This window comes from Osmerus eperlanus, chromosome 19, assembly GCF_963692335.1.
Source record: "Osmerus eperlanus chromosome 19, fOsmEpe2.1, whole genome shotgun sequence".
NCBI classification, from domain to species: Eukaryota; Metazoa; Chordata; class Actinopteri; order Osmeriformes; family Osmeridae; genus Osmerus; species Osmerus eperlanus.
In genome coordinates, this window is record NC_085036.1 from 11077477 (window position 1) to 11092264 (window position 14788).

A 14788-nucleotide genomic window follows, 5' to 3' on the forward strand; every position below is an offset into this window, starting at 1 on the left:
GGCTAAAAGATTGTCGACACATGATACCATTAAGAACATTCTGATGTATTCTGTACATAAGAATTTTTGTATATCAAAAGAAATTAAATGCATGCAATGATTCTGAAAGACCAAACCTTATGTCTGTAAATATATCCACTGTAAAAAGTTTGGGGTGTTTCTTAAAAAAGAAAAGAAAGACCAAAGAAACAAACTAATTAAACTTTGTTTCAAGGCCAAAATACAAAATAAAACGGAATTGTTTATAGCTTTGAGTACATCCTTTATTTAACTATTTACAGTACATCTCACATCTGCCACAGTACACACCTGTAAACAGATGCCAAATGCCTTCATGTGGCTGCTAAACTGTAACTCTTTGTAGATCCAACCTCTTGTTAAATAAGCTACACAAAAGCACTGCCTCCTCAGCCGTCTGGGACAAACAGCTTCTGCTTCTCCAACTCTGCAGAGCACAGCTGCACACTAGCTGCTACCACTCAGTAAGTACTGCCTCCTCCTGCTCCTCTTAGAACTTTTTCATCTCTTTTTTTCTTATGTATAGACTGATTTTAAATTCCAAATTTGATGAATACCCTGTAATGTAGAATGTATTTTACATAAAAGTCATTTTTTTCACTCCACGAAATCTAAATATGCTCACAAAAATGCAATAAAATAGGATTTTCTAATATCTAGCAATAGTTTATTAAGATGGAATAGAATCAGAAGAAGAACCACAAAGGGGTTTTAATCGCCAGGAAAGTGTGCACAGTGTGCACTTTTACTGGAATTTACTTTGGCATACATTCAACAAATTGGGAGTCATAAATCTTGAATAGTGGTGTACAAGTCTAACTATACTAACGGTACAAAGTCTAACTAATACTATGGGGCTGTAAGAATTTAGAATAAAATAAAAATATACAAAGTTAAGTAGCTATATACAGTATAAAATACAAATATAAAAGTACAAAAATACAAATAGGCTAACTTAGTGGAACAACTATGGTAACTTAGTGCAAATAGGGTAACTTACAGCAATAGTTTGTATGATTTGGCCATGTCAGTATCAGCTTGGTTGCTTAGGTTGTCAAGGGAGACTAGATTAGCTATTGTTGATATTCTAATGATATTCTTTCCGTCTTTCAGGAGTTTAGCAGAATGTTGCTGAGCAGAAAAACCTTACTGGGCCATGAAGTTGTATTTATGCTAATTCTACACTGGAGTCAGTTTATCCAGATGAATGGATTGACAGGTTAGTTGGTCTGACTAATTTCTCTGCTGACTATTTCGGAAGCCTGCATACAGGAAGATGAGAAACTGTGCTTATTCTTAATTTTCTTCAAACAACAGAGAAAGAAAAGGTTCCTTTTTATTCTCTACTGTAGAGTGAACTTACAGAGAAATGTGCACAAGACGGTGCTGACTAATGGATAAAGAAAACAGAAGTGCTCAAAATATTACAAAACTAAACTTAAACTAAAATAAATTGAACAAACAATCAATGTATTTCATGTAGAATCACTTAAATTCCACTCGGTGATGTGCGAACTGATCAACCACAAGTTAATTTAATTGAAAGTATGTTTATTGTAACTGAAACACATTTCAGTTGCTCCGCCTGAGGATGTTGAGATACATGACCCTGGCCGTCTGGGACAACTCCTCATAACCTGGAGCCCCCCAGCTAGCCTGCTCAACAGGACCGACTGCTCCCTGCGGTATCAGCTGGAGTATCTCAACACATACAGAGGCAGGTGGACGGTAGGCACATTCCCGCGCTCCTAGACTCTTCAGTGACACATCGTCTGTAATCGCTCCTGTCTGAGGGCGTGTGAGGAAGGTGAAGCCTGAGGCCAGGGTATTGTGTGTTGATCCTGTAGGCAATCAGGACGGTGAGGAGGAGCTACAGAGCCCAGTTTGACCTTGAGAAAGCGGTCAAGGTCAGACTGTACACGCTGTTGAAAGGAGCCTCCACTAACTACTCAGAGATCCAGAGCAATTTTACAGAGCTGACCCTGCAGCCCTCCAACACAGGTAGGTTCAAATGACATCACAGAGAGGGACAACCATCATCCAAGTAGCTTCCACTCGCAACAATATCCCACCAATCATATGTTTTTATTCATTGATTTGTTTGTCATTTGTTTGTTTATTCTGTTAATCTTTTTGCAATCCCCAACAGGTGTCATTGGCTCCAGGGTCCAGGGATTTGCCTGTGTGTTCCATCAGCAGGAATACATGGAGTGTACCTGGCTCAATGGCCCTGAGGTCCTGGCCAAGGCCCAGTACAAGCTCTACTTCTGGTAGGCAGATTCTCAGCATCACATGACAGTGTAATAACAAAGATTATGGCAGTAATTGATGTACTCGTGGGCACTTTCAGAGGAAGGTGTGCTCTGGCAAGGTTTATTTACAGGGTTTAACTGTTGTGTATTTTGTTTCTCCAAACCACTAGGCATAGTGACATGGAACATTCTGAGGAGTGCCCAAGCTACATTGTTCAAAACCTGGCCCGGACAGGCTGCAATTTATCACATGATTTTCTTGAAGAGTTCACTGATTTCAACATCTGTGTGAACAGCTCCTCTCCGGGCGTGCTTGTGAGGCCAGCCTTCTTCTCCCTGCAAGTCCAGAATCAGGGTATTAAGATGATATATCTTCACACAACGTTTGTGCCACCATGTTGAGGATGGCTGTAGTATCTCTGTCATATCAAAACATTCCGGTGTCTCCTCCTTCCTATGGAATACAACATTGTCTCCTGGTGACAGAATGTAAGTAACGCTATCGTTTATCATGCACCTCCATTTCTGTTGTGTATCTTTAGTGAAGCCTGCAGCTGTGGAGGCGGTTGATCTCCGGGCAGATCCAGACGGGAAAGTTAAGCTGCACTGGGATCCCCCCCATGGGAGAGTCCTTGAAGGCTGCTTGGAGTGGGAGGTGGAGATCAGTGAGGAATCTAAAGACGGACAATTATTGCTGGTAGGCTTCACCACGTGTAGTCATCCCTCACCAAAGTGGTATTAACATGTCAACAGCAATGTAAAGAGTTCTGCTTCAGGGCCCTGGCAGGTACCTGCACGTTGTCTGCATGTCACATTGTTTACTCTGGATTAGCCCACTCACAGCATTGACAAAGGAACCTCAAACCCATGTCCTGTTTTTGTTATGTCAGAGAACGAGTGTAACCAGAGACACAACCTTCACATATCTCTCCAATGGGGACACTGAGAGGGAGTGCTTCCGGGTCAGGTCAAGGGTGCACCAGTTTTGTGCTGACAGAGGATTCTGGAGTGACTGGAGTCAACGGTCCTGTGATCGAGGTAACACTGTAACAGTTTTTTTCTCCATACACATATCTTCTGTTGCCCCCTCCCTCCTGACTCCAAAGTGTTACTCGGTATTGAAATCTTTCTCTTTCTGTCAGACCTCTGATCAGACCTCCTGATGTTTGTTGTTGGAAACATGACAATGTTCACTAGACCTTAATTGTCCACAACTACTAAGAAGTAGGCAAAAAAAACACAAGCAAATACAACACTACAGCGTTTCAACACCCTTCAGGGCCAGATCTCTACGTCCACCCTCAGCAGAGGTGGAGTTACCCGCCCCAGGACACAGCAGGGGTGGAGCTACCCGCCACAGGACACAGCAGGGGTGGAGCTACCCGCCCCAGGACACAGCAGGGGTGGAACTACCCGCCCCAGGACACAGCAGGGGTGGAGCTACCCGCCACAGGACACAGCAGGGGTGGAGCTACCCGCCCCAGGACACAGCAGGGGTGGAGCTACCCGCCCCAGGACACAGCAGGGGTGGAGCTACCCGCCACAAGACACATCAGGGGTGGAGCTACCCGCCACAAGACACAGCAGGAATGGAGCTACCCGCCCCAGGACACAGCAGGGGTGGAGCTACCCGCCCCAGGACACAGCAGGGGTGGAGCTACCCGCCCCAGGACACAGCAGGGCTGGAGCTACCCGCCCCAGGACACAGCAGGGGTGGAGCTACCCGCCCCAGGACACAGCAGAGGTGGAGCTACCCGCCCCAGGACACAGCAGGGGTGGAACTACCCGCCCCAGGACACAGCAGGGGTGGAGCTACCCGCCCCAGGACACAGCAGGGGTGGAGCTACCCGCCACAGGACACAGCAGGGGTGGAGCTACCCGCCACAAGACACAGCAGGAATGGAGCTACCCGCCCCAGGACACAGCAGGGGTGGAGCTACCCGCCCCAGGACACAGCAGGGGTGGAGCTACCCGCCCCAGGACACAGCAGGGGTGGAGCTACCCGCCACAAGACACAGCAGGAATGGAGCTACCCGCCCCAGGACACAGCAGGAATGGAGCTACCCGCCCCAGGACACAGCAGGGGTGGAGCTACCCGCCCCAGGACACAGCAGGGGTGGAGCTACCCGCCACAAGACACATCAGGGGTGGAGCTACCCGCCACAAGACACAGCAGGAATGGAGCTACCCGCCCCAGGACACAGCAGGGGTGGAGCTACCCGCCCCAGGACACAGCAGGGGTGGAGCTACCCGCCACAAGACACATCAGGGGTGGAGCTACCCGCCACAAGACACAGCAGGAATGGAGCTACCCGCCCCAGGACACAGCAGGGGTGGAGCTACCCGCCACAAGACACAGCAGGGGTGGAGCTACCCGCCCCAAGACACATCAGGGGTGGAGCTACCCGCCACAAGACACAGCAGGAATGGAGCTACCCGCCCCAGGACACAGCAGGGGTGGAGCTACCCGCCACAGGACACAGCAGGGGTGGAGCTACCCGCCACAAGACATAGCACGGGTGGATCTACCAGCCCAGGACACATCTCCCTGCATGTTTTAGACCCAACGACCACCCAACCTCAGCACAGTGTCTTGAACCATCTGAGACTCTGTCCTGGATCTTTAACCTGACGCATCATCTCTACTGACTGGTTTCCCACCCTTGATAATCTTGACTAATCTCACCCATGTACGGTAGTCATACACACACCCACACAACAAGGAGTTAACATCCTAAAAGATGTTAACATCCATCTTCTTTTCACAAGAAGCGTATACTTGGCCCAAAATGACGTGGACATCCTGGTCACGGTTCCTGTGTCGAGCAATACAACCTTTTTGACTTTTTCGACTCAGGAAACTTGTTGTGACTGCATGTGCTAATAGCTCTATTAAAGTTGATGTTGGACTTATCTTGGCTCTCCTCGTCTTTGTATCCATTCATCCATCATCAAACTGTTCACTGTATTAACTTGTAAACCTCCATTTGTTCCTCTGCCTACATACAGTAGGTTTTTGGTCTGAGTGAAGTGACACCTATGCATATCTAATGTATACTGACAGCATAGACTGTGGCCTCTGTGTGTTGTAGATATACAGAAGGTTGTTCCAGAGCAAGACCTGGATGTGGGGGTGGTTGGTGCCGTGGTTGGCATCACAATATTAATCCTGTCACTGTGTTTGGTGGCAGGGTGGACAGTGTAAGTATTATGCCCAGGCACGCACACACACACACACACACACCCGCACACGCACCCGCAAGAAAGGATAAGCTAACGCTGTTGATGATCTCCAGGTGTACGTCCCAAAAGAAGAAGGCCAAACTCTTCCTGTCCTCTGCATAGGACGGGACATTCTACTGAGCACCCCATCTGAAGACGTGCAGCAGTCTTAACACTGACCTCTACCACTACTACTGACTACTATAGCATTGCAGTACTGTTATTAAGACATTGTCTTTATACCTCTGACCTTATCAGCCTCCACCACACATCAAGGTCTCTAAGATCGTCAAACCAGCTTTTATATATACCATGCCAAGTAAAAGGATGCTTGTGCATTCTTTGTTGCTGCTCCAGTGCTATCGAATAGCCTTTCTCTGTGCGTCCGGTCTTCCCCTCGCCTTGATACATTTAAATCCTCCCTTAAGACCTGTCTATTTTCCTTCCTGAGTCCTTTTTGAGTCTCTATAAGGCATTGTCATAGTTGTCCTATCTGCTTGTGTGCTATGTTGTGGATCTGTTTTTTTTAATGTGTAGTTTGTCTCGAGTGTCATGCTCTGTGTGTATACTTCTGCATTGTTTCTATTGTATGTCTTTTTAAACTGAATATATCAGGTTGTTACCTAAAAATCTTATGTATTTTTTACTTTGCTCCAGTTATGCCATTTAGTAAAGGGTTCACTATTTACTCCTTAAAGCCACTGGTCTTGCCAAGCAACGTGGAAGTGTGTATGTACTTTAAAGTGCCTCTTGAAAGTATGTGATTACAGTAGTTTTTACAATAAAACAGAAAAAGACAAAAAGACCAAGTAAATCACATTGTGCTGCATTGCATACAGTATTTTCAATGTGTTCCTTGCCTAAATGAAATGTATGTATTATTGTTTACAATGCCACAGTTCTTGCCATTACACATTCAAGTTATTGTATGCTTTTTAATGTTCATTTAATGTACGGGATTACAATTGACAAAATAAAAATACTATGTATATGTTTAAAAGTATGATTTGTGTTATCTCTTTGGTACAGAAACTGTTTAAAGTTCCTATGGTATTTCTTTTTGAAAAAATCTATATTTGTATCCTTAGTTAAAGTTGTCTATGTTCGTCCATATTTTGGTTTGCATTTTATTTCCAGATATTAAAAAGACTATTGCTTTAAGTGCAAATGTATATGACCACATTGACCAAAGGTTAAATGTGGTTAATAGTAGCAGCGTCATTGTCGTGGCCATTCACCTGCTGAGAGGCAAAACCATTCCGTTCCAACTAGGGATGTGCATCTCCATCACTGAGGACGATGCGATACACATCTCGATGCACTGCCAACGATCCAATACGTTAAAGATACATAAAAGCAACTACTAATGCGATACCATTCACCCCTATTGCGATGCAGTGCGATTCAACAAGATGCGATTCAACGAGATGCGATGCGAAAGAATATGATGCAATTTAATATGGTACATAATGATTGGTCAAGTTTGGAGGCGTGTTCGGGCGAGTGTTATCATGTCGGAGGAAGAGTAAAGTTCCTACGAATTGCAATCAATCCAATGTTTGGCAAGTGTGGCCAAACATTGGATTTATTGCAATTCGTAGGAACTTGGCCGAGAGACTTCACGAGAATCGGCCACTGACAGCAGTGGAGATGAGAGCGCGTTTAAGAAACAGTTAGGGAGAAGGAATCTATCTAAATATAAAATTATTGGTCACAAATCATTGGTCACATTTCTAAATACTAAAGAAATGTGACCAATGATTGACCATCGGTATAATCCTATGTATTTATATAGAATCGTGTGTAGGCGAACTCCTACACACGATTCTATATAACCTACACACGATTCTATATAAATACATAGGATTATACCGATGCAAAAATGTTAGAAACGATGCATCGCGATTTCATCCCACATTGTATCCGGTGCACACAGTAACGTTCACTTCTTTAGTTAATTTATGATTTGATGTCTGACAAAGAAATAAATCATTATGTACCATATTAAATTGCATCGCATCTCATTGAATCGCATCTTGTTGAATCGCACTGCATCGCAATGTGGGTGAATCGTATTAGTAGTTGCTTTTATGTATCTTTAATGTATTGGATCGTTGCATAGAGATGTGTATCGCATTGTCCTCAGTGATGGAGATGCACATCCCTAGTATATATGGTATGGCAAGCCGTTTTATCATTTAACCAATGAATTCTTGATATCCAAAATTGGAATTCTTGATATCCAAAATGCAATTCTTGATATCCAAAATTGGAATTCTTGATATCCAAAATTGAATTATTGATATCAAAAATTCGAATTTTGGATATCAAGAATTCATTGGTTAAATGATAAAACCGCTTGCCATAATATGGAAGATAAGAACAACAAAGGAACGACCAATCCTCGTCCGACTTTTGACACAAAAAAACCTCCATCAGCTGAGACCATTACGATCGCTAATTCAGTCCAACACAGTCTGGGGTTCCCCGAGGGAGGGTTCGGTTGGCTTATTGTCTTTGCTGCCACCTCGTGCAATGGCTCCATCTTTGGAATTCACAATACATTATGACGTTCGTCTTATGACGTAAATAAATTGGTTGACTGATTCTTTCAAAACTGTAACTGTATGGAGTGACGACAATGGGTCGAGAGAATGTAAACAAATCGACCATTGTAAATCTCCTTGAGTAGTCTTTGCTTTAGGGTAAAGGCTCTGCGTGAAGCAATGGTAAATTGTACTGATTAAACAATTAGGCCTACATTAATAAATCGGATTCCATTAGTATGGTATAGGCCTATATAAACCATAATGTGAACGTTTTTCCATAATGTAAGCCAACTTGGAAATTGTACGAGAATAATTTATCAAGGTATTCAAACCCAACAATAACTTTACTTTCTCTTCTTACGATTGAATAAGTTACGATGATCCATGTTGAAGCGTAGGCAGCGGACATGACCCAGACCACAAGAAAGTGCAAAGAATAAAGTATGCACAGCTGTGTCTCATCTTTAATCGCCGTTGACACATGGATGTGACAGAGGTTCCGCCAGAGAGGGAGCACCGGACATCTCGACCTACTTGCTTGGTTTCTTGTCCCCTCACAAAACCGTTGCAGGAGACACGGTGTCCACAAGTCAATAAAGGTGAAGTTTAAACACCACCACACACACACGTACACACACACACATTACTATGCAGTGTCTATTTTTGTTAACTCTTTAGGGATGAGTGCCAGGGGCGACAGTTATGGGACCTTGTCCCAGTGGTTGAATTCAGACGTCTTCATCGTCTTTGTGGTGGTTCTGCTACTTCTTCTCCTGGTGCTGGCTGCTATGTGTTGGATTTTCAAACGCTTCAGGAATCAAAGGGCAATGGAAAGGTAAAAGAGGTTAATAACGTTACATTTCCCATTAGCAGTGATGTTAATTTACCTCAATGCTCTGTACAAATGACCTAGACCTACATTGTAAAAATCTATATTTGGAACAGATTGCAAATCACGGAGATAGAGATTGTATCAGGCGACGGATCAGGAAATTGCCCCCATCCTAGATTCACCCTGAAGATCAAGACTGATAAGAACCATGCCAACCAAATGGTGCAGATGCTGCTGGGTCGTGGCCAACCCATGGAGGGCTCGCCATGTCCTTCCCCGCCGTCAACCTCAGCCCCATCCCCCGCTGAGGGTGCTGAGAACGCTGCTAGTAACATCCAGGGCCCTCAGGTCGGGCCTCTACCCACAGCAACACCTCCTCCCTCAACCCCCCCCAGACCACAGCCACCTGAGCGGCTGGTCACCAACCAGACTGGGGAAGATGAAGAGGACAGTGATACAGGGGAAGAGGATCAGTACTACTACTCAGACCAGGACGGTTAGAACAACACCTTCCACCTGTAATAGTGACTGTTTGAGTAATTACAAATAAAAATGAACACAAAATATGACATTAGCTTGTTGCCAAGCTTAAATCGGTTGATGTCGATTTCTTTACTAAGTTAATGAGGCTACTGCTCATTAAGGGCAAAAATATATAGCCTAGCTTTTAGTTGTATTTCTTCGTACAAACAAATTGTAACAGTTTAAAAAGCTGTTAGATTGTCTTAGGATCTTAGGAATAGGAATTCCAGTAGATCAATGAAGTTATCTTAAACAAATTCCTCCTGCTCTGCGCCGCACAAGGTCAATGCACGTTATCAGTCGACAGGGACTGGAGAGACGCTCCTTGAATTTTGATAACATGAGAGCTCAACCGGTCCGCATCTCCGTTCCTCTCTCCTTCCTGTCATGCAGTCGATGGTCTCCCCTATAACCAAAGCCATATTCATTGCTCTTTTTCTCTTCGCCATTCTGCTCATTCTTTACGTCATCCTTTGGTACATATGCAGGGATGCCGACAATGATTACATCTGAACAACGGAAGGTCACTTATCTAATGTCAAGAGTGCCCAAGGTAAGACAGCCAACAAGCTATCCAAGGAATGTGTCATCGGTCGGAAAGCGTGAATGTGTACTTGTTCTTATTTAATCGTTTACTCTCAAATGTAATGCGCTCTGGCGTTATACACACCACAGGCTGGCTACTTGTTGAGCAGCGGTGCTTTGTATTTCTTCCCACGCGGCAGGTAGCCTATAGGCTACTGTCTGTCTGCCTCATTAATTCAAATGCATACGAAACTTTCTGATATTTGAGAGTCCCCTTTCCTAGATTTAGACTGCTATGACTATACACGCTCAATAAATAATCAATTAGGTTTGAAACCTGATTCCTTTTATTCTGCCTTATTTTTCAACAGGTGAGGACCCCCTGCCTAAACCAATGGATGGAATTGTCACTCTTTCAAACCACTGTCTGTTGCGTCAGTAGGGGTTGGAACTCTAGCTTGGTTTATCATGTTTGCTGAAAAGGAAACTGTTTTGATATAGTTTCAAATTCTCAGCTCTGTTATAAATGACATGCTAAAGTAACATCTGCAAATGTGACATAATAAACATCTGTTAAAATGCTGTGAATACTGCAGATGTAATTTTTCCTGATATGTTTGGTTTTGGGTCTCACATTTAAAGTATAGATGAATTCCATTAGCTCAGCAGGGATCCTTGGGACCAATATTAAGTGATACTGTACATTCCTCCTCAGCAGATGTCTGCATGGTTGATGTTTTCCTGAGTGGTCGACTTGTCTGCAGAGAGTATGAGTCACAGATTCCACTGCTGCCCCCTGTGACTGCCCTCGTGCCTGAAGGGGTCTTCAGTGGTTCTGTTTACAAAACAAACCATAACATCGAGAGACTCTACACTACACTGAGCAGACAGCGCCAGCAGCCGCAGATTGTATCGTCTTACGACACACATATGGGCTGCATCACACCGACAGGGTCAACGGAGCGCAGCCTTATTAGATTACCTGTGCAAAACACAATGTTCCACTGCAGTCTTGGGAGGAACAGAGTCTCACCTGAAGGGCGTGAGAGAGAAACACAGGGACAGGCGAGGTCAGATGAGATCAGGTGAGGACAGGTGAGGACCAGAGGCAGTAATCCCGGGGGGGACAGGGGGGACACGACCCCCCCATCCTGGGAAAAATAGGATTTGTCCACCCCAATAAATCACTGTAAACATAAGGACATTTCTATAATATTAATAATATACATTTAACTTATTACAATGTAGGCTATGTGTTACAGCAGTAATGTTGGTGTCCCCCTCAGGAATTGCTCTTGAGAAAATGTCATATAATTGTCCCCCCCAAAATTGATAGCAGATTTTCGCCACTGGTGAGGACAGGACGAGAGGTGAAAACAAGAACAGTATTTCCGAGTCATTTCAGGAAATGACTTCGCTCCTGCAGCTTCTTCTTCCGTGCCTGCCGAGGAGCCAATCAGACATCCCCAAAACACTCCAAAAGAAAAGGAAGGGTGAGTCTCTTGTGACTGAGGACTGTTTTTTGAGAACCTAATAAAAGCTCACAGAAGCCCAAACTAGGTGTTTTTCTGTGAAATGGAATCAGTCTTCTGATTGATAGGCTATCTCTTGGCTGGCCTGCCAGCAACCATTTAAGTGTCTTAGCAGAACAAACCCCAGACAAGTGCCAACTCATAAACCAAACACAAGGTCCAAGCATTAGGAGGACATAAAGAGAATTCTAAATGTACAATTTAAAAAACCAGAGAGAGCAGTTGAATGTGGTTTTAAATGGCTGAGCTGGCCCTGCGTTTGAGCATTTAACCACCACTGGGTGGCATCCTAGTGTCACTTTACGTCAACATGAAACACCCTTTTAGGGCCAATAAAACCCACTTACCCATGGCCACCGCAAAATGCCTGCTCTGTGTACATTAAGCTAACGATGAATTCGCCACTTTTTTAATAGCAGTTTATCCAGGGAAAGACAGCCCACAGAGACTACTTGTGTAGGTCTATGGGTCGTGGCCATATTGAACAGTGACTGTGTTGGGAGAGTGACCACCTGGTGTGTGTGTGTCCTGGCGTGTTGCACCACTCTGCTGGATGGTTGATGGACACTGCAAGGTCAGGTATGCAGCTGACTACTTCCCACCACTGGCCTCCCACTTCATCCACATCCACGATAATGGAAGGAGGACAAGGACACTCTGCACCAACCAGCCTCGTGTGTGAAACGTGTGTGTGTGCGTTGAGCGTGAGTGTGTGTGTGTGTATGTTTGTTGTAGAGTTAGAACAATTGTTCTGTAGAGGTGGAACAGTTATAATTATATCCAGTCCTTCGCTATCGTCAACCCAGAAAACGTTACAGCTAATTAATCGGTAAATTACTTCAGCGAGATAAGCTACTATATGTGTTGCTAAAAATGCACACGCACACACACACACACAAACACACTCACACCCACTGGGGAGCAGAGGCACTGATGTGACAAGTCTGCCAAGAAAAGGAGACCACCTCAGGGGATGTGTCAAACTGAAGCACAGTGAGCAGGTAGGTGCTGCATGGGTGGGATGAGACTATTGCTAACTGTTGTGTGGCTGCTGCCATGGATACTCCCTGATTCAGAAGAGGAATATTGATGAGGTAATCAATATGGGAGCAAACACATTGACTCACGCTGCTGAATTGATCAGGCATTTAGAATCTACAAATCATTCCTGACTCGCAGCGATTGATTACCATTACAAATGACAGAACAGAGAGCTGAATTCGGAACTCTGCTGGCTCCTGGGTTAATGTTTGATTTAGGTGGGGCCTTGCTGAAGTGTAGGATCAGAGGGGAGGGTCCTGTCCAGACCAGGTGCTCAGCTGCCCTCATCCTCTCAGGTCTCAGAGGGGAGGTTCAGTGTGCAGGACCGTCACTCTGCTGTCGTGTCCTGTTCCCGAGTCCTCCACAACCAGCCGGACACCCTGAGGTCAGTACTTTTATATCTGCACATGCATAAATTATATATGTTTGATTTGCCATTTTTTGGTTAAGAATAGCTGTTAAAGTTCAGGTATCGCTATGGTTGTGAAGTAGATTCTCCATGAAAAGAGATGCCAACCAGTTTACATTTATCAGGCAGCCGCAGCACTGTCTGGCCCCCAATGAAATCCACCACTAGCCCCTATCCATCCGAAGCCCTCTGGACCCCACACCGTGGCCCACCACGTACCCTCTGGCCCCCTGGCTCAGTAACTGGTATCTGTCCCTGCAGAGACACAGAGAGTAGGGCCGGGCTGGTTACTGTGCCCTGGGGTCAGCCTGCCCTCCAAGAACCACAACCTGTCTCTACATGTGTCCACTCACACCAATTCTGGAACAAGAAGAAGAATATGTGTCAGGGTTTGTGTGATGTCATGTGCATTTGTTTGCTGTCTTTTATTTGAAACAAAACCATTCTTATTTGACTTTTTTCTTTTGGTACGTTGAACAACATGTGAATGTTGACCTGAGAACTGTGGTGGTGTTAAGAGGGAAGCAGGAGAGGAGAGGGCGAGGTGGTCGGGGGGTTCCTTGCCAGGTGTGAGAGTGTCGACTTGTCTGAAGGTGTCGAACAACCTGGCGTCACCTCCTCCAACACCTCCAGAAAAACAGGACCAGCTTTGGCAGCTGGAAAAACATCCTGTTGATGAGACCTAGGGCCAAACGAAGAAGACAGCTTCTACAGAAACCATTACAGACCGTCATGGTTTTACCACCTTCACTAATGTTATTTTCGTTTACTCAGAAGCATGACGCCACAGAGTTTATCCACTAGGTGGCGAAAGTGAGACACGTGAAGGAGGCAGGTGTGGCCAGACAGACCTTGAAACTGAGAAATATCCTCTTGACCTCAAAGCTGGGGGATGTTGTAGCATAATGAGGGAGATTAAGAAGGAAACACAATTATGTTGGGAGTAAACATGTACTCTCTCGCGTTTGTGTCTTCCGGACCAACGATTTTATTGTTAACAGCCATATGTTCTATTTTTTAATAAATGACTCCTGAAAGCCAACGTTTCTATAATGATGTTACACAATGTTGATTTTTATTCATTTGGTGTTTTTCTCATGGTTAAGACGTCTCTCAGCTGACAAAGACAAGACAACACCCTCATGTACCATCAAACTAGGACTCGTGGGCTTCTACCCCAACCCTTTATTTAAACAATCTATTCTTTGAAGATTCTGACATAAAAGTGCCCTCAACCTCAATAAACTACTAACCAATTGTAAAATGGCTTTCATTTCACCCTACCTCTCTGAACCATCTACAGTTCGTTCCACTAAGTTTAATGAATTCCTCTCTTGAGGCCCGTAACCGACATGTAACATGTTTAGATACCTGTCATGCTATGGAGGTCTGTCCTATAGAGAACATGTATAGCTCCCACGCCTCTCTACACCATGTGACCCTGACCCCATAACAGATGAGCTGCGGTCCACACATTCCTGAGAGGTCATCTCTATAATAAGAAAACTACTGTATTGACTTAGGCTCCACACACCAAAGTGGATCCCAAGGTCTTAACTACAGATATTGCTACAGTATGGCTGCTTCCGGAAGGCTCAATTGAGGAGCTGTTGACAGGGTGAGAACAGAGACTGCCACCATATCGTCTGTGTTCTACAACAAAGGCCCGCATGCACGGCAACACGGGCCTTGTTCTCACTGGTGCAGCTAAAATAGAAACCGCGAGAGCAGCTAGAGGAGCAAGTGTCGAAGATGACCCTATTTCAGGCCATGGGACCCAGCTGGTGCAGTGAGCGCTCTGCTGGGCAGAGAGGAGAGGGGTCACCCGGACGACTGGCACCTGACACCTGAGAGTGCGTGGGAGGGAAGGACACAGCTGATGGCTG

General features: G+C 45.0%; 2 protein-coding genes across 7 annotated transcripts; both read left to right on the forward strand.

The window, feature by feature from the left end:
- Positions 1-421: 421 nt before the first annotated feature.
- il13ra2 (interleukin 13 receptor, alpha 2) lies at positions 422-6483 on the forward strand. 2 transcript variants are annotated; one of them, XM_062485619.1, is made up of 10 exons: positions 422-482; positions 1132-1237; positions 1595-1746; positions 1866-2019; positions 2168-2288; positions 2441-2625; positions 2813-2967; positions 3161-3308; positions 5363-5471; positions 5567-6483. In XM_062485619.1, the coding sequence occupies exons 2-10, from the start codon at positions 1144-1146 to the stop codon at positions 5613-5615; spliced, it is 1167 nt and encodes a 388-aa protein (XP_062341603.1). In that variant the 5' UTR covers positions 422-482; positions 1132-1143; the 3' UTR covers positions 5616-6483. The 2 variants fall into 2 exon arrangements, with proteins under 2 accessions (XP_062341603.1, XP_062341604.1); XM_062485620.1 differs by lacking the exons at positions 5363-5471; positions 5567-6483 and adding an exon at positions 3413-3539.
- A 1436-nt stretch (positions 6484-7919) lies between these two features.
- si:dkey-111e8.4 (uncharacterized protein LOC793802 homolog) lies at positions 7920-11525 on the forward strand. 5 transcript variants are annotated; one of them, XM_062485694.1, is made up of 7 exons: positions 7920-8221; positions 8414-8640; positions 8720-8876; positions 8987-9369; positions 9884-9948; positions 10636-11015; positions 11278-11525. In XM_062485694.1, exons 2-6 carry the CDS (start codon positions 8523-8525, stop codon positions 10663-10665), a joined length of 753 nt encoding a protein of 250 aa, XP_062341678.1. In that variant the 5' UTR covers positions 7920-8221; positions 8414-8522; the 3' UTR covers positions 10666-11015; positions 11278-11525. The 5 variants fall into 5 exon arrangements, with proteins under 5 accessions (XP_062341678.1, XP_062341677.1, XP_062341680.1 ...); XM_062485693.1 differs by having other exon boundaries at positions 7920-8640; XM_062485696.1 differs by having other exon boundaries at positions 7920-8640; positions 10639-11015.
- The last annotated feature ends 3263 nt before the right edge of the window (positions 11526-14788 follow it).